Consider the following 22,260-nt stretch of genomic DNA (forward strand, 5'->3'; position numbering starts at 1 on the left):
CCAGTGGACATTCCATTGCCCCATCTCACCTGCAGGAACCCCCTGAAGTTTGCTCTGGGGAACCCCATCCCGAGAGATGTTAATAGGGGTCGGAGTGGTGCGGGGAGGAGAGGGGTGCCACGGGAAACGAGTTTGGAGACCAGGCTGCCTCTCAAGGAAAACTCCTGCCTGAGAGGGTTCTCCTCGTCCAGAGCTGGAGTCGGGCCAAGGACGGGAGGCGGCAGCGTCCACAGGGTGGGTCTCCGGGAGCCATAACCAGGCTCACAGGATGAGTATCGAAGTCAAGATGTCTTGTTATAACTGTGTTTGCCAGACTGTTTTTAAACCCAAACTTAGTTAGCTGAAACTGTTAGTGTTAAGTGAGAGTAAATCCATGCCTTGGTCCCCCCGAGGATCCTGTGCTGGGGCCTGGGGAGCCGGCCGCACCCAGCACAGCCCTACCTACTCCAGTGGGTGCACAGTCACTCAAATGCAAACTCGATCGCGTTAGACTTTATAATTCTCAGGACAGCGATTTATAAATGCTTCCCCTATAAATCCCTTCCACGTGAGCATGAAATGTTCCTTAAGTTTGGTTTTTTGTTCCCCAGCTTGTGGATTTTGCTTTACTGTGTTGAAGTTTTCCAAAACAGAGACGTTAAACCCGTCGAATGGTTGTGATAACTTGCTGACATGTTTTATTGAGGTGTCCACGTGTGTGCCACCTTGTGCTAATTTACCACCTGAGCCCCAGCGGTCTCTGTCCTGGTGTCATTTGTGCAGAGGCCACAGGGACTCCTGTGGGGACGGAGAGGCCAGCCAGCGCTCCCCTCAGGTCCTGGGGCCGTCTTGGAAGGAGACCCTCTTCCTTCCCGGGCACAGCCTCTGCTCTCTCTGCTGCTGCTGTGGTGACCCTCACTCAGCACCGGCCTCGCCCTGTGCACACGGAGCCCGACACCATGCCTGCTGGTTGGCACTCCATCCCGTCACCGCCCTGTGCTCACAGTCCTCTCTGGAAGCCTCTGCAGCTCCATCAGGCCCTCTGGAAGCCACACAGGGCTGGCTCTCAGGCCCTATCCTGGTGGGCCTGGGCCTGCTCACCAGCTCCCAGGGTGGCCCCTTGGAGGAGACAGGAGGAGGCTGGGGCCCAGAGAGAGCAGCCTTGCTGCCAGGCTGGGTGCGGGTGGCTTGAAAGGGGTGAAGGGGCAGCCACGGTGAGCGGGGTGAGGGTTCTTCTCCCCCGCCAGGAAGCTGGTTCAGGGAGACATGTCCTTCACATGGCACCCTCAGGGACAAGATCACCCGGGACCTCTCCTTGGACCCTCCCTCCTGTCCCTCTCAGTCAGAGGTTAGGGTGGGGCCTTGGGCTACAGCCCTTGCCAGCCTCACTCTCTAGATGGCTCCCAGGAACCCCGAGCTGATGGGGCTTTGTCCTCCTGCTGTGGAAGGTTCCAGACCAGCTCTGGTCTCTGGGGAGGAAATGACTGGAGGCTCCTCCCAGCCTGGCAGGGAGCCCTGGTTCTGCAGCGAAGGCCCCAGTGATTGGCAAGCTTGGCCTGGCTGGCTCTGAGGGCCCGGAGGCTGCTGCCCAGAGGCTCAGGGTGCTGGCGGCGGGCGAGATTGGGTGCTCTGTGTCTGGCCCACTTCCCTGCAGCCTCAGGCTCCAGCCACCATCCTTAATGTCCCCAGCAGGTCTCAGGGTGTGGTGGCTGCTCAAACCTCCCTGGGCTGTGGGGGCTGGGGCACGTCCAGGGCAGCCAGGTACCATCTATGGAACCTTCTAGCCTTGGGTCTTCTCAGGACCAGGCTGCCTCCCCCTGGCCTTTCTTAGGTCTTATTTTTCATTCTGATTCTGCAAAGACGCAAGAGACATCTTGTGGGAGGATGGAGGCAACTCAGACCTGGCTCCCCTGTGTGTCTGTCTCACCCTGCCTGCCCTTCCAGAAGCCTGTGTCAGGCCCAGGGAGACTGGCAGGTCTTAGGAATGGTTTATTGAAACGTGGCGTCCAGGGGGGAACGGGGCGTGGGTCTGGTACCTCCTTTAGCTCAGGGAGGTTTCAAGGTCCAGCCTGGGGACCCCACCCTCGTGTGATGCTCACACGGAGAGTGTAGGCTCAGCTGGAGCTCCGTGGCTGCTGCCCCACCCCACGTCGCCCAGGCTCGCGGCCTCTGCACCCCTCTGCGGGCATCTGGGTGTCTCCAGGCCCTGGGGCTGGCTTCCCTCTGGGGACTCGATACTTGCTCTTTTGACTGTAGAACAGGTTCCTCTGGAAAAGGCAAGGAAGGTGACCGTGATACAGCAGGACAGCCAGGACCATCCCTGCGGGAGACGAGTGTCAGACCATAGGGCCCAGCGGGCTTACTGCAACCCCGGACACCCACACCCAGAGCCTCTATAGGAGGAGGAACCTGCAGACCTGGGCCAGGGGCCCTTTCCTGGACTCTGGTCTGGCTCTTCCCAGCATGCCCAGGGCGCCTACCCCGTGGAGATGGGGACAAGCCACTGGGAACTGTGTGCCCTTCTAGACCATGCTCAGGGACCTGGGTCCAGCATCCTCTGCACAAACATCCTGAGCCACGTACAGAGCCTGCTGGGCCCCTTGCTTCCCAGGGCTGCCTCCCAAGGTGCTCTGTCATCCGTGTGGGTGGCTGTGTTGGGGGTTGTGAGCGATGGGGGATGTGGGTGGGGCCTGGGCTGGGAAAAGCAGAGGTCTGAGGGGCAGGGGCCAGGCCTGGCCGACTCCTTGTCCCCAGGTTCTGCCCAGAACTCCCAGAGTGGAGGATCCTAAATTCCCACCTGGCCGTCCAGCTCGTTGGGAGGGTAAGTTTGCCAAAGCTGGAGAGGAGAGCACATTTTCTTCAAGGTTGATGTAAATCCTTTAAGGACTTCGTGGAGAGTTAAGAGTTAGTGCCTCAAGTGAAAAATCTCGAAGCAGCCGTGCAAGCCCATTATGTAGAGTGGAGAAAGAGAACACGGAACCATGCCCCTTAAAGAGAAGATGCCTCTTCGAGGGGACACGGGGCAGAGGAGGGGACCACTGCTATTCTTAGTCCCTTTCCTAGGACTGTGTGCACCCGAGAGTGTGATACAATGGAAGCTGAAGTTACAGGTCATAATGATGCCATGTCATCATCCCAGGGACAAGTGTCAGCCTGGGAGCTCTGCAGGCTCGCTTCTCCTCCCACAGGGGAGGCTGGGGCCATCTCCCTGAGAGCCCCCCACTGCAGACCCAGAGGAGTGGAGGAAGCTTCCAGAGTTCCACCGGGCCTCAATGACCCATGTGATAGAGGCATGGAGAGCACTCTGGGGCCAAAGGGCTAAGACCGAAGGCAACGAGACAGAGGACTAAGAGGTTAAAACATCTTCGTTGGGCTAGAAGAAGAGAACAGAAACTTTGAGATAAGCTTTGCTAACTGCAGCTGTGCGTCCTCAGCATAAGCAGCCGTCGTTCACAACTAACCAGGTCTGTCCGTCCCTCCTCAGTATGTGAGCGAGCTGCCTTTCCCAGGAAGTCAGGGTCCAGACATCAAGAGTCAGTCTCTCAAGGCCCAACGCAGGCAGAAGATGAAAACCGACCAGAAAAGTCCAGACAGTCAAGGGAAAAGCAATTCAGTCTTGAAGGTAAAATGCAGGCTGGCGGGAAGGGGCCAACCAGCACGGCCTCATGCGCCCCCTCCTCTACCTAAAGCCCCAGCTGGTGCTCCCCCTTCCCGACCTAAAGCCCCAGCACGTGCTCCCACTCCCCGACCTAAAGCCCCAGCACGAGCTCCCCCTCCACAACCTAAAGGTCAGATAAAAACCCCTCCCAGTTTCCCTGTGAGGAGGTGGATCTGGGTCCTAACTCCCATCTCTTCGTCTGGCTGCCTTTCAATAATAATAATCCCTCTTTCCTTGCCTCAAGCCTGACATTTCAGTTGTTGGCCCTACTCTGCAAGGGATGAAAGGACCTGTGTGGGTTTGGTGACAGCAGGAGATGATATGACAGCAGGCCTCCACCTGTGGCCTCAGACCCTGGGCCTGGAATGGCTTGGATCCCATGGCTGTGGATGGCTCCAACCCCCGATGTGGTCACCCCAGCACAGGGCCTTCTCTGCTGCTCCTCTGCCCTGGGGACAGGTGCAGGCAAGGAAGGGTGCCCAGAGTAGATGGGCTCAGGGGGTCCACCAGCTTCAGGGAGTCACAGGGTGGCCTCACCCAGCGGTTGCAGGGGACAGCCACCCCACGTCACAGCCCTGTCCAGGCAGCATGGTCCCCCTCCAGTCTACCTTGGCCCACTGTCCCCTGAGGCTCCACAGACACAAGGACCAGCACCTGATCAAGGGACCCCTGGCTCTGTGTCTGTGAGGATGCCCTGCAGCGGGTACAGAAACCCCAGCATAGGGAGGCCCCATGGCAGGCACAGTCCTCACCTGTCTGCCTAGTACCTCGGAGGGGTCTGCCTCTCCCTGACCCCTGCCACCTTCCTTTTTTGGTTCCAGCCCCTCCGTGATGAGGTTCAAAGCAAGATGGGCCACTCACAGTCCCTCCCCCAAGATGGTCCAGGAAACAGGTCTCTAACTGGAACAGAGGAGGAGCCCCCATGTCTACACCAGAGGGGAGCCCTCAGAGCCCCATAGGGCAGCCAGGGAGCCCTGACCTGGCATCCATCCCTCCCTTCAGGACTCCACAACCAGGAAGCCTCTGCTCCAGCGGTCCCTGAATGGACTCCCCACCTGCAGGCTGGACCCATAGACATGCCCTCCAGGAACACTTTGTGTGACTGTCCCTGTCCCCAGGCCCTGAGCCACTGCCTAGGGCTGGCCTTGCCACCTGCTCTCAGGGACTCCCAGAGCCAGCACAGGAGCTCCTCTGTGGGCCCCAGCGACCCCTCCCCCTTACCTGTCAGAGGGCCCAGCCAGTACACCTGGGCGTACTCCAGCAAGGTGTGCCCAGAGCAGTGGAAGGTGACGGAGGCGGCCAGGGTGGGGTTGAAGAAGGCGGACGTGAATGGCCCGGCTGCGGAGGGAAGCACAGACCGGCCTTGTCCTGCCGCTGCCTGCAGCCGTCCCTCCAGCAGTGCCAGAGCCCCCCTCCGAAACTCCCCCAGGAGTCCTCCTGTGTGTAGGCCGGAGCTCAGCCCAACTTTGTCCCCTCCTGCTGATGGGAGCCAAGGCCAAAGGTCACGGGGTCAGGGTATAATGGGGATAAGTCTCTCCAGGGATGTCCAACGCCCATCCTGACCTGTCACCCCCAAGGACAGACTCACGTGACCCTGTCCTTTTCTCCACTGCGCCCTACCTTGTGGGAGGTTGTCTTTGAGAGACAGCCACAGAGACAGAGACAGAGACAGGGAGACAGAAAGAGAGGGGGAGAGAGAGAGATCGTGGAAAGGGACTGAGCCTACTGACACAGCACCAGAAGAGAGGAGTGGACAGGACAGGGGAGGGGAGCCTTGGAAAAGCAGCCGGAGCCAGGCCAGCGACCCTCACCACCAGCCCAGGACCACCATCACTGAGCGGGCCGGGCCAGAGCAGGGTCTGGGCCTTGGGGAGAGCAGGTGGCCCCTTGGACATGGAGCCTGAAGCCAGTGGGTAGAGACCAGGCTGCAGACAGCAGCACTGGCTCTCAGGGAAGCGCCTTGGGTGGCTGCTGTGCTGACAACAGGGCTCCTGGGCGTCACTCCAGGATGGGAGCCCAGGCTACCTGGCAGCAGAGCTCTGCTCGTGGCAAGCTCTCTGCTCACCGTGCCTCAGTTTCCCCCCCGTATAAGGACTCTAGTGGCACCTTCCCGGGCCCACTGTGGTGCAGGTCCTGCAGTGTCTGTCCTGTGCCAGGCCATGGTCAGTGTCTCAGAAAGTCAACCCTAAGTGCTGGCTCTGTCCTTATCCGGCTTGGCCCACCCAGGATGGAGACTACGGAGAGCTCGGCCCTCAGGCCCCATCCTGTTATATCCCCAGTGCCCTGAGCAGGAACGAGCTGCTCGGTGAATAATCTGTAGCCCCATCGTCACAGGATGTCCTCTCCAGAGGGCCTGCCAAGTGGAAGGTTCGTGTCCCTCCCAGCATCGGGGGCGGTACCCGGCAACCTTCCTGGAGGGCCCTGCTGTCCTGCCCAGTCCCCATCCCCAGTGCTTGGGGGCGGAGGAGGTGGTCATTCCAGGAGGACCCCTCCCAGGGGTGCAAATCCCACAGACAGAGTAAGGGCAGAGCCCACTCAGGGATTTGTCAGCAGCCCCAGCCTGGCACCTCCAAGTTCTGGCCCAGCTCTGCCCCACTCCAGAGACAGTGGAACACCAGTTAGTGGTTGGTGGGTCCCACACCTGTCCTTGGCTTTCTGCTCCTCTACAAGGATGGGAATGGGCGGGGCATCACCCTGGCAGGGCAGGTGCTCATGGGGGAGCCCAGGACCAGTGACCGAGGGCCACCTGGGGGCCAAAAGCTGAGAAGCGGGTGCTGGTTTAGGCTGAGCCCACGGGCCGATGGCAGCTTCCACAGGGGCTGAGGGACTCCGTGAGAGCTTGGTCAGGAGACTTGGCCTGGGTTGCAGGAGGGAGCCCGGACAGGGAGAGGGGACAAGAGGTGCTGCCCTCTCTGGAGAAATTTAGGGCCAAGTGGGAAGGAAGGACATGGGTGAGGAAGAAATGGCAGGTCTTGGCACTCTAGGAAGGGGCAATAAAGGGCACAGGGGCTTCCAGACCAGATTCTGGGCCAGGCCCTGGAGAAATGACCCTCGCCGCCCCACCTGCCTGGGTGCAGAGCTTCTGGGAGAAACAGCAACAGCTCGGAGTGTGGATGGCCCAGCCAGGAAGGACGGCCTGCTGGTGGCGAGGGCCCCACCCCCACCCCCACTCCCACCCGCACCGTGCTGCATCCAGCCCATCCCACCACCAGGTCCCAGGAAATGGCCACCCCAGTCTGGGGCCTTGCAAGCCCCCTCGGCCAGCAGCCCCTCTCCCGGGTGTCCTCAGGTTCGAGGGGCGTGGCAGCCACACTGGTGCTGAGGTTCAGATGTGGCCCAGCGGAGAGGCAGCCAGGTCTCACCTGTGTAGGCCATGACGGTGACCAGCAGGGCCACGGCCGGCACCCTGTAGATGGGAAGACTGTTCCGGAAGCGGAGGAGGGCCAGGTGGAAGAAGAAGGCGCAGGCGCCTTCCACCAGCGTGCCGTGGGGGACGGTCGTGCTCAGGGCCGAGCTGCAGTGCTCAGCCATGAGGTTCTGGAGGACGTGCAGGTCATTGAGCTCCCAGGACCAGTAGAGCCGGGTCAGGATGCAGGCCGCTTGCATGCCCAGACCCTGGGCTGCCAGCTTCAGCAGCGTGCCCAGCAGAGAGGCCTCGGCCAGAAGGAGCTCCTGCAGCGACACGGCGGGGTTGGCTGAGGCCCCGTCGAAGGTTGCCCCGTGCACCAGAAAAAGCAGGAAGAGCAGGGTCAGCAGCAGGTCCGGGCCAAAGCCCCCGGCCCAGGGCCCGAGCTCCACCAGCATCCGCATCTCCAGGCAGCAGGCTCCCAACTGAGCTGCACCTGCCGCCTCCCGGGCGAAGCTGGCATAGGCGCCCGCCGGGAGCAGAGCCTTGGACACCCTCCTGGCTGCCTGGCAGAGAGCGAAGGTGGCGAAGAAGAAGCAGAGGGACACATTCAGACCGGCCATGGGCCCGGGGGCTCCACAAGGAGCCGGGCTGCGCAGGGGACCTGAGCTGATGTGTCGGGAGCTGGCCCCAAGGGCGAGGGAGCTGTGGGAGAATCCACCTGGGCCGGCTGCCCCTGGGAACGCCACACCTGCGCCCTCGCCTCCATCGCCACCTGCTTCTGGCCCAGGTGCAGAACCAGAAACTCCCACGGCAGACCGCCCCTCAGCCAGGCGTCCTCCCCAGGGTGTGAGACACACGGGCCCTTCACCCGCCTCGGCCAGCCCTGGGTGCTGGAGACAGGCCACAGCTCTTCAAAGCCTCCGTCAGAGCCCATGACTCACAGGCCACGTTGGGGCTGGCGCCACGGGCACAGTCCGGCAGCTCCCTGGCCCTGGGTGAGTCCCCACCTGGGTGAGGGTCCCTGGCTCTGTCTGCACCCTGGGTCACCTGCCACCAGTTCCCTCTGTGCAGGCAGCTGTGTGCTGGGGCCAGGTCTCCCCACAGGAGGAAGCCGTAGGTGCCCAGCCCGGCGGCTCTGGACAGCTCCGGGAGCTGAACCTGCAGAATTGGGCCCTTCTCACCAGATGCTTTGATTTTCTGCCTGGCAGCATAGACAAATAAAAATGCACTTCTAAGGTGCCTGTGAGTCAGTCCTGAACAAAATAGCTGGCTGAGAAATCCAGGTGCTTCCTACGGCCCCCAGAGTGTGGTGACCTGGGAAGAGAGGACCCCTTCTCTCGGCAGGTGGGGTTCTCTGTGAACGCCTCCTTGTCCCATTCGTGCGCTAACGGGCCCCCTTCTGAAGACGTGTTGCTGGGTCCTTGCTCTCAAGTTCAGAGGGACCAGGGAGTTGGGGACACTCCTGGCAACTTGGCAGTGGACACTGGCCAGGATGCAAGGACACAATGTCCTGAGGTTGTGGTCTTGGGGGCTCGAGGTCATCAACGCACCACAGTGACCCTAGGACATGATAGAGGAGGAGCCGACTCGGGGAGGGGGTGCCCTTGCTGAGGATGATGGGGCCACTGCCCCAGACGGGGCAACTACATTGGGTCGCTGAGGACTGGCTGGATTCACCAGCCAACCCGTGGAGGAGCAGCCAATCCAGGCAGAGGGAACAGACTGAGCAAAGTGCAGAGGCCACTAAGGGGGTGGGTGGAAGCATGGTAGGGGTAGAGCCCTGCCCAGCTAGGGAGGGACCTGAGCTCCTCCCTCAGGCCTGTCTTGGAGGGGACCAGGGACAGGCTGAGGAGGGATGTGGCATGTGAGGAGCCCTGTAGCACGATGTCACCAAGAGGAGGAGAAATGAGCTGGGGAGGGGGAGGCAGCTTCTGTCAAAAATCCAGGTCCAGGTGTCCTGGACACAGCACTGTCACCGGCCACACCATGCAGGGGCCAAGGCAGTGGACACAGTGGGGCAGGGGGCTCAACAGGGCAGGTGGGACAATGGAAGATGCGTGCCATGCCCCCTCCCCCCATGACCCGACCCCTGTCCCCCGGGGATGTTTGGGCAGAGCCAGGGAGGTGGGCTCTGAGCACAGGAGCCAGGGCTATCAAAACTGGTTTGAATTTCCTTCCAAGGAGCTCAGCTGAGCACAGCTGTGTAGAGAAGGTGCTGGGCGTGGCTGACATCAGGGGGAGGGTGAGCCGGGCCTGGCCACCATCGCCAGCTCCTGACTCCTGCGGGGGCCGCAGCATCAGTCCTGGCTGCAGCCCAAATGGCAGCCTGTCACCTGCAGCATCTCTGGATTTCCCAAGAGGCCTTCTGACCCAGTTGACGCCCCAAGCTCTGAGCCTGGCTCCCTCGGGGTGAGTTGCAGCACATTTAATGCAGAGGGTCAGACCCAGGACCTGTCCTTCTTCCCCCAGAAGCAGTTCCACCAGCACCGAGGGGCCCTGTCGCCTCCTGCCCCACGTCTCCGCCTCCCTTACGCTTCCTTTTCTTTTTATTTTCCTAACCCAGCGTCTGTCCCTGCCAGCCTCCCCTTGCACAGACCAGGAGACTGAGACCAGGGGGGAAGCGACCTGAAGCACGGGGCACAAGGAGCTGGCTTTAGTTTCAGTTGTCCCAGTAGACATTTTTGAGGTCCAGAACTTTCCCAGAGGTGGGGAAGGCATCTGAGCCCCACAAAAGAGGGGGCGAGGTTAACCCCAACAGGGGGACCCACCCCAGGGCAGCCTTGCAGGAACTACTCACCGTCCCCCAGTCCACTGGACCTCACCCTGGAAGGCAGACCCACGGCAGTCCCTTCTCCCCTGCTCTGGGCCTCTAGCCCAACAAGGATTCCCAGGCCACGGGGTTTCCCAGACCTCCACTTTGCCTCCCATCCTGCAGCCCGGGGCCTGCCCCTCCCCTGTCCACCTCCCTCAGCCACGCACTCCCAGCATGGACCCTCACAAACAGCCCCTCCACTCCACAACGGGGCTGTCAGGTGTGGCTGCCGGAGTCCCCAGCCACAGGGCAGGAAGCCATTTCAATCTTGTGAGGATCACTGATAGTAACAAGTGCCGCCTCTGTCAGACTCTGCCACGCTCCAGCTGTGCACTGAGTGTTCTCCATGCTGGTGGCATTTCGGCTCTCGGCAGTCCCAGAAGTCCCACTCTACAGATGAGGAAACTGAGGCTCAGGGAGGTCAGCTAGGTTGCACGCCCCAGCTAGGAGGGAATAATGTTGGGACGCCGCTCCAGGTCTGCATGATTTCAGAGAGCGGGACCTGAGGACTGTGCCCCTGCACATCCTCCCGAAGCGACTGGAGCTGCAGAACCACCTCCATTTCCCTTCCTGGGCCCCTTGTGTGCCTGACTCTGCAGCAGCCTTTACCTTGTGCCGTGTCCCTCGGGGGCATCAGCCCCGCTCCTTGGGCTCATGTCAGCCAAGGCGGGTTTTGCCCATCTGTGTCCCTTAGCTGGTTCTTGTCACATCCGTCAGGAAAGGGCAGGCCCTGCTGCAGGTGTGGGGCCAGGGGCAGGCTTGGAACCTAGAGCCCCAGGCTTCATCTGGAGAGGGCAGTGTGTGTCAGGAGGGGGCGCTGTGGAGTCAGGACTCACGAAGAGTGGGGCTCTGAAGGACTCCATCAGACTCGATTACCAACGGAGTCGCTTTAAATGAATGTATACAGGGTTTTTTAAGTGCACGGCTTTTCGTATCTCCAGGGTAGCGCCCCAGCAGAGGATTGCTGAGTCCTACGGAAGAGCGTGTTCAAATTTCTAAGAAATTTCCAAACCGTTTTCCAGAGTGGCTGTACCATTTGTATTTTCACAAGCAACAGAGGGGAGCTCCAGCTGCTCCATCTGGACAACACTTGATATTGCTCTCTTTTTTAAAATTTTAGTTAGTCATTCTAATAAGTGTGTAGTGGTATCTCCTACCACTTTTAAATTAGATCACTTTGTTTCTTATTATTCCTTATTGTATGTATTATTGTATTTATTTCTTCTTCTTATTTTATTTCTTATTATTGAGTTTGAGAGTTCTTCATGTTTTCTGGAGGCAAGTCCTACGTCAGATTTACGATTTGTAAATATCTTCTCCCATCTGTAGCTTGTCCGTTCATTTTCTTAAGAGCGTCTTTCATGGAGCAAAAGTTTTAATTGTGATGAAGTTCAATTTTGAACTTCTTTTCTTTTATGGACAGGGCTTTTGGTGTCACGTCTAACAAGACTTTACCCAGCTCTGTGTCCTGGCGATTCTCTCCTATGTTTTCTTCCAGAAATCTTATAGAGTTAGATTTTGCCTTCAGATCTAAGGTCAGTTTTGAGTTTTGTGTAATGTGTGAGGTTTAGGTTGAGGCTCATTTTGTACAACATATCAATGTCCGACTGTTTTAACGTTGTTTGTTGAAAAGACTGTCGTTTCTCCATTGGATGGCTTTCGCAACGTTGTAAAAAACAGTCAATTGGCTAGAGTTGTGTAGGTCTGGTTTTCGATTCTCTCTTCTGCTCCCTTGATCTCTGTGTCTGCCTTTTCGCCAGGACCACACTGTCTTGGTTACTGAAGCTTTATAGTGTTTTGTTTTGTTTTGTTTTAAAAGATTTTATTTTTCCTTTTTCTCCCCAAAGCCCCCTAGTACATACTTGTATATTTTAGTTGTGGGCCCTTCTAGTTGTGGCACGTGGGACACCACCTCAACGTGGCCTATGAGCGGTGCCATGTCCACACCCAGGATCCAAACTGCTGAAACCCTGAGCTGCTGAAGTGGAGCGCGTGAACTTAACCACTCGGCCTCGGGGCCGGCCCCTATAGTAAGTTTTAAAATTGGGTGGTGTGACAATTCTCACTTTATTCTTCTGTGTCAAACTTGTTTTAGCTAACTAGTTCTTTTACTTTTTTTTTTTTTTGGTGAGTAAGATTGTTCCTGATCTAACATCTGTGCCAATCTTCCTCTATTTTGTACGTGGGACACCACCACAGCATGGCTTGATGAGCTGTGTGTAGGTCTGAGCCCAGGATCCGAACCTGCGAACCCTGGGCCACTGAAGCAGAGCACGGGAACTCAACCACTACACCACCGGGCCAGCCCCCTAGTTCCTTTACTTTTTACGTAACTTTTATAATCAGCTGGTTGATATCTACCAGGAATTTTGATTGAGATAGGGTTGAATTTATAGATTAATTTGGTGAGAGATAACATCTTAACAATATTGAAACTTCCAACCTATGAACCAATGGATGATCTTAGGTCTTCTGTGGTCTCTCTCAGCAATGTTTTATAATTTTCAGCATAGAGATTTTGCATACATTTTGTTAGATTTATACCTACATAGTTCATGTTTTTGGTGCTATTATGAATGGTTCTGTTTTTATAAATCAAATTTCCAATTGTTTATTGCTGTAAGTAGAAGTAACTTTGGTGACCTTGTATTCTGCAAGCTTGCTAAACTCATTTATTAATTCTAGCAGCTTTTCTGTATATTCTCTTGAATTTCCTACTTATGCAATTACACGCTCTATGAAGAGACAGTTTTGTTTCTTCCATTCTGATCGTGTGCGTTTTCTTTCTTCATTTTGCCTTATCACACTGGTTGGGACATCCAGCACCATGTTGAATAGGGGTGATGATAGAGGGCATCCTTGTCTTGTCCCCAGTCTTAAGGATTAAGCATTCCCTTTTTGGCCAGTAAGTATGATGTCAGCTGTAGCTTTCTTGTAGCCGCCCTTTAGCAGGTTAAGGAAGTTATCTTCTATGTAGGGGTTTGGTTAGCAATGGATGTTGGGTTTTGTCAAATGCTTTTCATGTGTCTACAAAGATGATAAAACGATTTTCTCTTATTAGTTTACTATAGTGAATTACACTGATTATCTTTCAAAGCAACCTCGTGTTCCCAGGATAAACTCAACTTGGTCATGAGGTTTTATCCTTTTTACATGTTATTAGATTCAATCTGGTAAAATGTTATTGAGGATACTTGTTTCTATGTTAAAGAATATTGGTCCGTAGTTTTATTTTCTTCTAATGTCTTTGTCTGGTCTTGCTATCAGGGTAATGCTGACCACGTGTGGCTGCGGGCTGCCGGGGCACTAGGCTGGGAGCAAGGGTTGGTGTGCCCGAGGGTGCCTGGAGCTGCTCAGACAGCTGCAGCCAGGTGCCGAGGGAAGCAGGTGGGTGCTCCTCTTGTACCTCCCGCCCCTCGATGCTCTCTCCCCTCCCCGCCTCACCACTGGGGAGGTGGGTGCTGTCTCCGGAAGGTGCAGGACATGGACCCTGTGACCATTTCTGGCCCCATCAAACAGATCCAATGCGCAAATAAAGCCACAGTGGAGACCCGCGTGTCTGGTGTTGCATAAGGAGCCACGTTTATTTCTTAATTGGACAGAGCCTTAAGTGCACACACACAGGACAGGAGCCTAGAGCCTAACATTCGGGTTTAGGACGTCAGGGAACCAGAGTCGTTACGTCAGGATGGCAGTTACGGTGCAGGGGCCGGGGTATGCCACACAACCACGTATGTACAAGCCACAGGGGAACCGGGGGGACAGCTAGCTACAGGAAGCACAGGCTCGGGAAGAAGCCACAGCCTCTGTCGATCCTGGGGGAAGGCTTGCCCCATCCCAGGAATAAAGGAGGGCGCCTTCCAGAGTCCCATGCTTGGGGAGCTGACGGAGGACCAGCGAGGGAAGCCCGCTTACGCCTGTAACATCAGCGACATTCAGGGACCCTCTCAGGGCCCTTTGCCACACCCACCCCAGAGGTGCCGAGGGGGCATCAGGATTGACGAGGAGACCACCTCCCTGCAGTCACCCTGGGTGGGGGTGTGTGTGGGTGCATGTGCGCCTGTGCGTGTCTGGTTGATGAGTGAAACGTTGGCATCTTATGAGTGATTCCTCAGAGTGGGGAGGCCTTGGACCTTACAAGCATGTCAACACTCACGCCTGCACACCAGCTGGGTCACGCTGGAGCCCAGTGCCAGTTGGCCTGGAGCCCAGCATCCCCCTCCCTTGGGCCACTGCGGAAGGAGCTCACCCTCCCCTGGAGGGGACAGAGAGCCCTCCCCAGGCGAGGACGGCCATCCCTCAGACCAAAATGAGGCTGCAGCCTGAGCGACATCAAGCATTAAACCAAAAACCGTCTGAGAGAGAAGGCTTTCTAGATCTTTCTCTCCTTCCCTACTTAGCAGGAAATGGCAACCACAGCCAGATTTGACTTTCCTCTCTGTACCGCACAACGTGAGGACCCTCAGTGGCCCTCCAGATCAGCCTGTCATGTCACAGAGGTGGAAACCAAGTCCCAGTTTGTTAACTTGTCCCCGGCTAATAGGACATGTGGGTAGTTTTGGGCATGAAGATTTCCCGACTCATGGATGGAGTTCTCTCCTCAGCAATTCCGGGTTTCTGAACTCTGACCCAGGACCTTTCACTGGAGCAGGTCTGAGAGGAGGAAGTGACAACGGGGACGGGGCCATCAGGTGGCCCACACCTGGCTCCTAGTCAATGCCAAGATGGTACCAGTCAAAACGCAACGGTCCCTGGGGCACCTCCATGGCTGTGGAGGCTCCTGAATTTGGGGGCAATTCCCTCACGTGGGTCCCCTCCCTCAGCCCTGCCCCACACAGCAGGTGCTCTACAGGTTGGCTATCCCCAGACACCTGCGCCCTGGGTGGGAGGGCCTCAGACCCTTCTGGGCCACAGCTTCAGGCTGGCTGACCTGAGTGGGCCGGGCCTGGGCCCTGCACCCCCAGTCTCCCTGCAGCAAGGCGAGGCTCTCGGGGGACCCGACTCGTCTTAGAACAACTCACCCCATCCCTGTTTCTCCTCCTTACCCTCAAGATCGTCTTAAAAGCCAGAATAAGTGCTTGTTCCACACTGTCTGTCACCTCTGCTCTCTGTGTCTCAGTCCGCTACCTCTGGGAGCTTCTGAGGGGGCTGTAGGCCTCCTGGTTTCTGGACAATGTTCGATTTCAGTCCAGGGTGCGAACCCCCATCTGAGGAGCTCCACAGAGAGCTGCTGAGTCCTGCACTGCAGAGACGCGGTTTCTCAGGACCTGACCCTCACTGACGGAGCCACTCCATCAGCAGCGCCTTCCAGGTCCCGGGGATGAGGCAGCAGTGGGCGAAGCCACTGCCACGCTGCCCCAGAGCCAGGGACGAAAAGGCGCGCTCAGTCGCAACTCCCAACCTGGCTTGAGCCCAACATCCTACATCCCACGTGTGAGGCAAAGCTTAAGGCGCCTGACTGACTTTCCCAAAGGAAAACTTCAAACCGGAACCTTCTCCCTTCGTATGGGGGCCAACACCGCACGTCCCTGGGGGAGAGATACTGCAGGCACTTCTGGTCTCAGTGCACAGAACTGGGAGGATGTCCACGTGTCATGTCAGCGCCAGGAGGGGACAGCCTGGAATAAAGGGGAGTCTCAGGACCACAGACACCTGTCTCGGGGTCACCCAAACCAAGTGGAAAGGGGAGGTGTCAGTGAGCGAGGCCCAGCAAGGATGGCAAAGTGGTGGAAAGCACCAGAGAATGGCGTGGAGCAAGCAAGGCTGGGCGTGCACCCGGTCCTGGACCGCCTGGACCCCGAATGAACCTGCTCTTGGTGGGCCATGCTGAGCTCAGGGGTACTGTGGTGTGTTTGCTGTTTTTCCTGGAGCTAAAAAGAGGCCAAATGTGCCTTGGGGCATGGGAACGGGTCCCTGAAGACCCCCAGGCCTGTGGTTTCTCTGATGGGTTTGTGACCTGGGCAACACACGATTAGATTCTCAGCCTGGGGCTGACTCCTATCCTGTCCTGGGCAACCCTCAGACATGGGATCTGCAAAGGGCACGAATTAGATACTGTAACAAGATTGGAACAAGACAAGGGCAACCAACCGCCTCAGATGCAGAAAGGGAAAGCCGCTTGATGACAGATGACCCCGACGCTGGCCACGCTCACCTGACCCCTTGGAATCTTCTCACTGGGACTCAGAAACTCTCTTCTCTGGAGACAGACAGGAAGTCACAGAGTGTCTTCCCAGGAGCGACCTCGAGCTCACCCCATTTCTCATGGCAGCTGGAAAAGCTGCACCACAAGCCCCTCGCTGGCTGGACCGTCACCCTGGACCGCCTCTAAACGCAGCTGCCCGCACCTGCCAGCCTGGACACATGATACAACCCAGCGGGATCCTGACCCCTCTCTCTCCCGGTCCCCGCCAGGACGGTCCCTCACAGCCCAGGCGCCCGTCGGCCTCATGTCTCACAGGCTCCCAGGGAGAAGCTGCTGGCCCTGTGCGTGGAGTCGCACCTCACGGGGCTGCTGACCGGGTGAGATGTGGATTCAACCTCCCGCGAGAAGTAACATACGCCACCTTCTGTGCTGCTCAGACTTCAGGCATCGGATCCCCCCAGCACGCACACTCCCCGCACAAGGGCCTGCCCCACATACGGCTGGGGAGGAGCCCAGCCTGTCCAGACACCTCCTCACTGGTCTTCTGAGGCGGCTGCCCCACCCTGTCTGTCCTCAGAGGCTTGGGAGAGGCATGTGAGGACCAACGGGGGGCAGAGTCCGTCTGAATCCTAAGTGTCTATGTGAAGGCATTAGAAATAAATACTTATAAACAGAGCACAGTCTTAGAGTTAATTTCTGAGTGGACTGTTTCAATGTCACTAACTAACGTATATTAATTATAAGTCTGTCTATGCTTAAAAAAATATGAGAACGCAGCGACGCCCCTGTGACTTGTGCCCTCTGACCTTGCCAGCGTCTCCCAGCTCTCCCCCCAGGGCATGTTCTGAAAGAAGAAATGACAAGAAACCGGCCTCTGAGGGAGCATGACAGGTCATGTGCTGCAGGTCCCCTGGCCAGAGTGGGGCTCGCTGGGCCCAGCTGCGTCCCCAGGAGGAGGGGCTCGCTGGCTGGCTGGTGGAGGCAGGGCCGGGCGGCTGTTGACAGTTGACACGACGGATGGAGACGAGGACTGGGGAGCGGGGCTGGGCCTGCTGGCTGTCGGGAGGGCTCTGGCTCAGACCCTCATCTGGGCAGACCTCCTTCGGGAGAGCTTGGAGCTGTGGGAGGACCGGGGGAAGCAGTGGTCAGGGGAAGCGGCAGGGGTGGGATGCCGGCAGAAGGGGCCCCACGGCAGGCCTCCATGCTGCTCGACGGCCCGTGCCCCTCTGGTTCCCTCAGCACCGGGAGAGACTTAATCTCTGCTCCCTGTCAGCATGACCTTGGAGGAGCAGCCCACCCTCCTCCTGTAAGTCACTGCCGTGGGAGGGGCCTGGCGAGTCCCCTGCCTGACTGTGCGGAGTATTTTCCCTCCATGAAGGCCCACCCTGGGCAGAACGTAAATTTTGAAAATCTCAGGGATTTATATACTTCACGAGTTGCAATGGCACCAAAATGAGGCTTAATGTTCTCAAGGAGGTCCTCCCAACCCAAAGGAGCTAGAAGAGCCCTCCGGTCCTCCGAGGAGGAGGGACACCCATCCAGGAGGCAGCCCATACCGGATGGTCCCGGCCAGGAGCGGGTTGAAAGCGTACAGCCAGTCGTGCATGTCCTTGTCGCTGTTCGCCTGCAGCAGGATGCCACGGTGCTCCGTGCACACCGCGAACGTGTTGGGCGTCTGCAAAGGGAGGCCCCACTGTGAGGAGGCGCGAGACCTCTCTTGGGTCAGGACGCAGTGGTCACCACTCCCCTGGGGCCCAGGCGGGTGGGTGGGGAAGGGGCGCCACTGGGGAAATCTCACGGATGAGGAAGCAGGAAAGAAGACTCAAAGGAGAGGGCAGAGCTGAAAAGGCTGTGGCTTCCTTCTGGAAGGCTCTGCAGTCAGGGCACCCCTTCCCGTCTCATGCCCCAGGGCTACCCTGCCACTGCTCTGCGTCCCCATGGGCTGAGTCCACCCCTCACTGGCCCAGGTTCCTTCCCCTAGGACCCGGGCTCAGCTGCTGGACCAGACGTGTCCATCGGGCCCCATGAATCCCCGTATCTTCTCTCAAGCTTGAGCCCTTGGCGAGCCCTCACTTCCACCCCACCCCCACCAAAGGGAGTCAGAAATCATCCAGTGGGCACAGTAGCTGCCAGCAGGAAGGAGTCAGGGCCCCTGGCACACACATCCGGGGCGACTGCTTGCTCAGACAGGAGCAAGGACAAAGCCAGGGGGACAGGGAGCCAGATTCCTGGGGCCACTGCATGGCAGGCCCTACGGCACTCAGCACCACCCACCCTGGCCGTCCCCAGGAGGAGGGGACTGGGTCATTGGCCATCAAATGGGAAAGAGTTCATGCTTTCCTGGCCCACGAACCAGGGCCCATCACCATCCGCTGTCACCAGGACTCTGAGTTCCATGGGCAGACAGAGAGACCCCAAGACACGAGAGGCAGAGGGACAGTGAGGCTGCACCATGTCCCCAGGAGAGACAGCAGACACAGGGCCTGCAGAGGAGGATGAGGCCAGGCTCCCACCCTCCCTCCCTGGGCCCCGGCCAGCCCAGGACCCGCCCTTCCCGTCTCCATGGCCGCACCTTGAGCATGGCCTGCTGGTCTTCGCTGTACTCCACCTGGGCGGTGGAGAGGTTGAGCACAAACCTCTCCACGGCGTCCTTGTCACTGTTGTACATGTAGGCGTACGGCCGCCGCACCACCACGAAGCGTTTGGCCCAGCCGGCCGTGTGCGGCTCCAGGAAATGCAGGTACCCCTTCTTGGAGACGATCGGGCTGTGGGGCGAGGACATCTGCTCACTCGGGCCCTCCTGGCAGTCAGTGGCAGGGCCGAACGCGGGGGCCACCATGCACCACTGAGCCAGGCCCTCGGCAGTGGTGGCCACAGCACAGCTCAGAAAGTGGGCCTTCAAGGGGATTAGCCGGGGCCCTGAAGGTGCCTGGTAGAAACCCAAGCCAGGGGGCAGGGACCAGAACCACCAACCCACCCCTGGGCCTCAGTTTCCCCAGCTATAAAATGGAGAAACTTAAAAAAAGCTGAAGCTGCTCCTGACCTGTCACACTGTGCCCCATGACCACAAGCCATCAGTTATGGGGGGTCTCAGGGCAGCAAGGGCCAAGCAAGCATTTTGCATAGTGGCCAAGCCAGTAACTTGCAAATGCGTTAAAACCATCTTTCTGCAGAGCTGCCCAGTGGCCCCTGGCCCTGGACCTGGGCTCTGACCACCTTCCTGCCTGTTACTGTCTGCTCATTCTCCACCCTGCCTCAGGTCAGGGGTGGCCTACCCGACCCCCTAGTACAGGGCTGTCCCCTGCCCTAGGCCAGGGGCAGCCTGCCTACCCTCTTGGGGACAGAGCTGGCTGTGCAGCACTTTAGAAAGGCCTCTGTTTGGGGCAGGGCTCCCACGCACCTGACCCGGATCTCTTGGATGTCAGGAACCAGCAGGCGCTGGGGCTCCTTGTCCACCTCTGACACCGGAGAAGGGGAGGGGGGCTTCTTGGAATCCGCCTCTGGCACAGGCTCAGGCTCTGGGCTGGCTGGCCGGGAGCAGGGCTGGGGGGTCCTGGGAAAGCAGAGCGAGGCCCTTGCATGCCTGCCAGCAGACTCTTCGCTGGGCCTGGGAACCATCTCCACCGGGGCTTCCCCCACGGTCAGCATCGCCCTCTCAGAGCCGCCATGGGGCACCTTTCAGGGCCTGCCCTGCTGTGCCCACAGATGGAGCTCTGGGCCCACCCACTTGATTCCAGGATTGTGCTGGGCACAGGAGGTAGGGGCCTGGCTGTGCAGGATTCGACACCCTTCTCCCGTGGTGCTTTCTGCCTCCCCCGCTCCACCCCCAGGAAAAGAGACTCCAGCATCTCTTCATCTCCAAAACTGAGCTGAAGTTGACATACTGTTCTCAGGGCCTGTTTGTGCACTGGGAGCTGCTGGCCTATAGGCACCTGCCAGGCCTGGAGTGGCCAACCTGGTGGCCAAGGAGGCCTGTCTCAGGATGGGGCCCAGAGGGCTCCATACCTTTTCTTTTTTTTTCCTGAGGAAGATTGACCCTGAGCTAACATCTGTGCCAATCTTTCTGTTTTGTACATGGGATGCCTCCATAGTATGGCTGATGAGTGGAGTACGTCAGGGCCTAGGATCCAAACCTGAGACCCCAGGCCACCCAAGCAGAGGACACAGAACTTTAACCACTCAGCCACGGGGCCGGCTTCTTTCTTTCTTTTTAAGAACAAGACTTGGAAGCCCTGAGGCGTTTTAAAACCTGACAGATCAGAAGTTCGCGGTGTTAGCAAAGTTGGGGGTCCCTTCCAACACTCTGCTCACAGATGTCAGAGGGTCCTTCTTAACAGTAGGGAGCCTAACGCTTCCCTAAGAACTGTTTTGTCGCCTTTTCTCCCCACTAAGCATTTTATGAGCACTGCCCTGTGAAAAGGGTTTTCTGTTTTGTGTCGTTTTGACCTGTTCCTGGTTTTAGTCACGACTGCATTTTAAATTTATGCTTCAGCAGAAAAGGATCTCGTACAGGAGACACAGGCAGGGCCCAGGGGCGGAGGATCGGAGGCGGGGAAGTGGGCGTGGCCCCGGGGCGGAGCTGTGGAGATTGGAGGCGGGGCTGTGGCGGGGATGGGGGGCGGGACCACGGGGATCACGCCAGCCAGGCGGACGGGCAGACCCCCATTCCACCCTGACCTGCAAGTGTGTGACTGGACATCCTCGGCCACGAGTGCTCTGCCTTCTCTGTGCTCTGTGCCTAAGTCAGTGTCATCGGTTGCTTCCCCGGGAGCCTGGAGCTCACTCACCTTAGGTCAGCCGCTCCATACCGCCCTTCGACCAGAGAGGGGCAGGTGGAGGAGGGGGTGAGTGTGGCCGCCCCCAGAGGGGACATGGACGGGTCCCGCAGCAAGGTGACAGACATCTCAGAGAGCTGCAGAGGAGAGAGAGCCTTTGTGGAGGGACACGGGGAGGGTCTCCAGGCCCTCCGTATGGGGGTCACCCCTGCATGGCTGATCCCTGCACCTTCACTCCAAATTTACCTCCCGTTTAGGGCACCTCCCATCCAAACTGCAGGCCAGACTCTCCTCCCTGTCTCCCCAGGACCCTCTCCCAGCCCCTCCATGCCCCCATCCTGCCCCTCCCAGGGCTGCAGGCTCTGCCTTGCCTCAGGAGGGATTCATGGCCACTGGGCTCCAAAGAGCGAGTGAGGACCACTGGGTGGGATCCAGGATGGTGTAGCCTGAGCCCAGACTCTAGGATGTGCAGCCTGAGAGCTGTGGCGAGAGGCCTAGCCAGGCAGGGGGGAGAGGCCAGTGCAGAGGACAAAGGCTGGTCTTGGGGGTAGCTGGGGGGCCGAATGAGACCACAACAGGGGGGAGTGCCACCAGGGGAGGCTGAGCCCTGAGCTGTGGTGGCGGCTCTGAGCCGGACTCGGCACCCACCTTGCTCTCACTGGCGCTGATGCAGACGTGGCTGTGGGTGTACTCTCTGTTGAATGTGTGCGTGAGGAGGCGTAAGCACTGCAGGGAGAGCAAACGCCCGTCAGGAGCCTCCCAGGAGCCAGCTCTGCCCTGGGCAGGGCCCTCCGACATGAGCGACTGGCTGAGGGGCCTGGGCACTGCAGGTCAAGGTCGGCAGTGCCTCCACCTTTCCAAGGTGATGGGGCCGTTCGGGGAAGCCTCCCAGGGCAGAACTGGGGCCTGGGTGAAGCCAGGGTAGGGGCAGCATCACCCCCAGAGCTGGAGACTTGCCCAGGGGCCCACCCAGCAGCAGAAAGGGCAGCTCTGGATGGAGGTGATGAGCTCTCCATCAGTGCAGGTATTCAAGAGAGAGCAGGTCACTGCTTGGGAGAGGAGGCTGTAAAAGGCCCCCAAATTCCAATGCGGGTAGGGTGGGGGTGGTGGGCAAGGGGACTCTATGAACCCCTCATTCTCCCAGATCCCAGGACAGGAGCCAGCCACAGATCAGGCTGGGTCACCGGAGCCCTGGAGGAGCTGGGGTCATGGCCATGCTGCTCGCCCACTTGCCTGCCCTACCTTGACAGCCAGCTCCCGCTGCCTCTCGTTGGGAGCCTCCAGGGGTGATGGCCGGCCCTCAGCCGAGAGCGGGGAGGAGGCGCAGGACGAGCTGTGGGACTCAGAGTCCTCACTGGAGATGGGGGACAGCACCTCGGGCCCGGGCCGCTGGGTGGCCTCCAGCTTCTCCCGCAGCAGCAGGTAGTGTCTGGTTTTCTCGACCTGCCACAGGAGTGAGAGTGCGGCCTCACCTGCTGCCTCCGTGCAGGGCAGGAGAGGGGCCTGGGTGGCCGCACTGGGCCCCTGGGGCCCCTGGTCAGG

The 22,260-nt window shown here is 58.6% G+C and overlaps 2 protein-coding genes across 52 annotated transcripts in view; both read right to left on the minus strand.

The window, feature by feature from the left end:
- Nucleotides 1–635: 635 nt before the first annotated feature.
- On the minus strand, nucleotides 636–8,187 carry AQP12B (aquaporin 12B). Of its 2 annotated transcripts, none has more exons than XM_070618809.1 (3): nucleotides 7,000–8,187; nucleotides 4,859–4,975; nucleotides 636–2,246 (listed from the first exon to the last, which is right to left on the minus strand). In XM_070618809.1, the coding sequence occupies exons 1-3, from the start codon at nucleotides 7,604–7,606 to the stop codon at nucleotides 2,026–2,028; spliced, it is 945 nt and encodes a 314-aa protein (XP_070474910.1). In that variant the 5' UTR covers nucleotides 7,607–8,187; the 3' UTR covers nucleotides 636–2,025. The 2 variants fall into 2 exon arrangements, with proteins under 2 accessions (XP_070474910.1, XP_008532760.2); XM_008534538.2 differs by having other exon boundaries at nucleotides 637–2,299; nucleotides 7,000–8,178.
- Nucleotides 8,188–13,356: 5,169 nt separating this feature from the next.
- Nucleotides 13,357–22,260, minus strand: part of KIF1A (kinesin family member 1A) — a 101,446-nt gene continuing 92,542 nt past the window's right edge. For 32 of the 50 annotated variants that reach the window (XM_070618830.1, XM_070618835.1, XM_070618861.1 and 29 more), the window contains 7 exons: nucleotides 21,961–22,161; nucleotides 21,367–21,444; nucleotides 20,731–20,855; nucleotides 19,344–19,496; nucleotides 18,516–18,708; nucleotides 17,500–17,618; nucleotides 13,357–17,061 (listed from right to left, as the gene is read on the minus strand). In XM_070618830.1, the coding sequence (XP_070474931.1) occupies nucleotides 17,019–17,061; nucleotides 17,500–17,618; nucleotides 18,516–18,708; nucleotides 19,344–19,496; nucleotides 20,731–20,855; nucleotides 21,367–21,444; nucleotides 21,961–22,161 (912 nt within the window). In that variant the 3' untranslated portion in view covers nucleotides 13,357–17,018. Of the gene's footprint in view, nucleotides 17,062–17,499; nucleotides 17,637–18,515; nucleotides 18,709–19,343; nucleotides 19,497–20,730; nucleotides 20,856–21,366; nucleotides 21,445–21,960; nucleotides 22,162–22,260 lie in introns of all 50 variants that reach the window. The other 18 variants (XM_070618811.1, XM_070618853.1, XM_070618831.1 and 15 more) reach the window with 1 other exon arrangement.

This window comes from Equus przewalskii, chromosome 5 (genome assembly GCF_037783145.1).
Source record: "Equus przewalskii isolate Varuska chromosome 5, EquPr2, whole genome shotgun sequence".
NCBI lineage: Eukaryota > Metazoa > Chordata > Mammalia > Perissodactyla > Equidae > Equus > Equus przewalskii.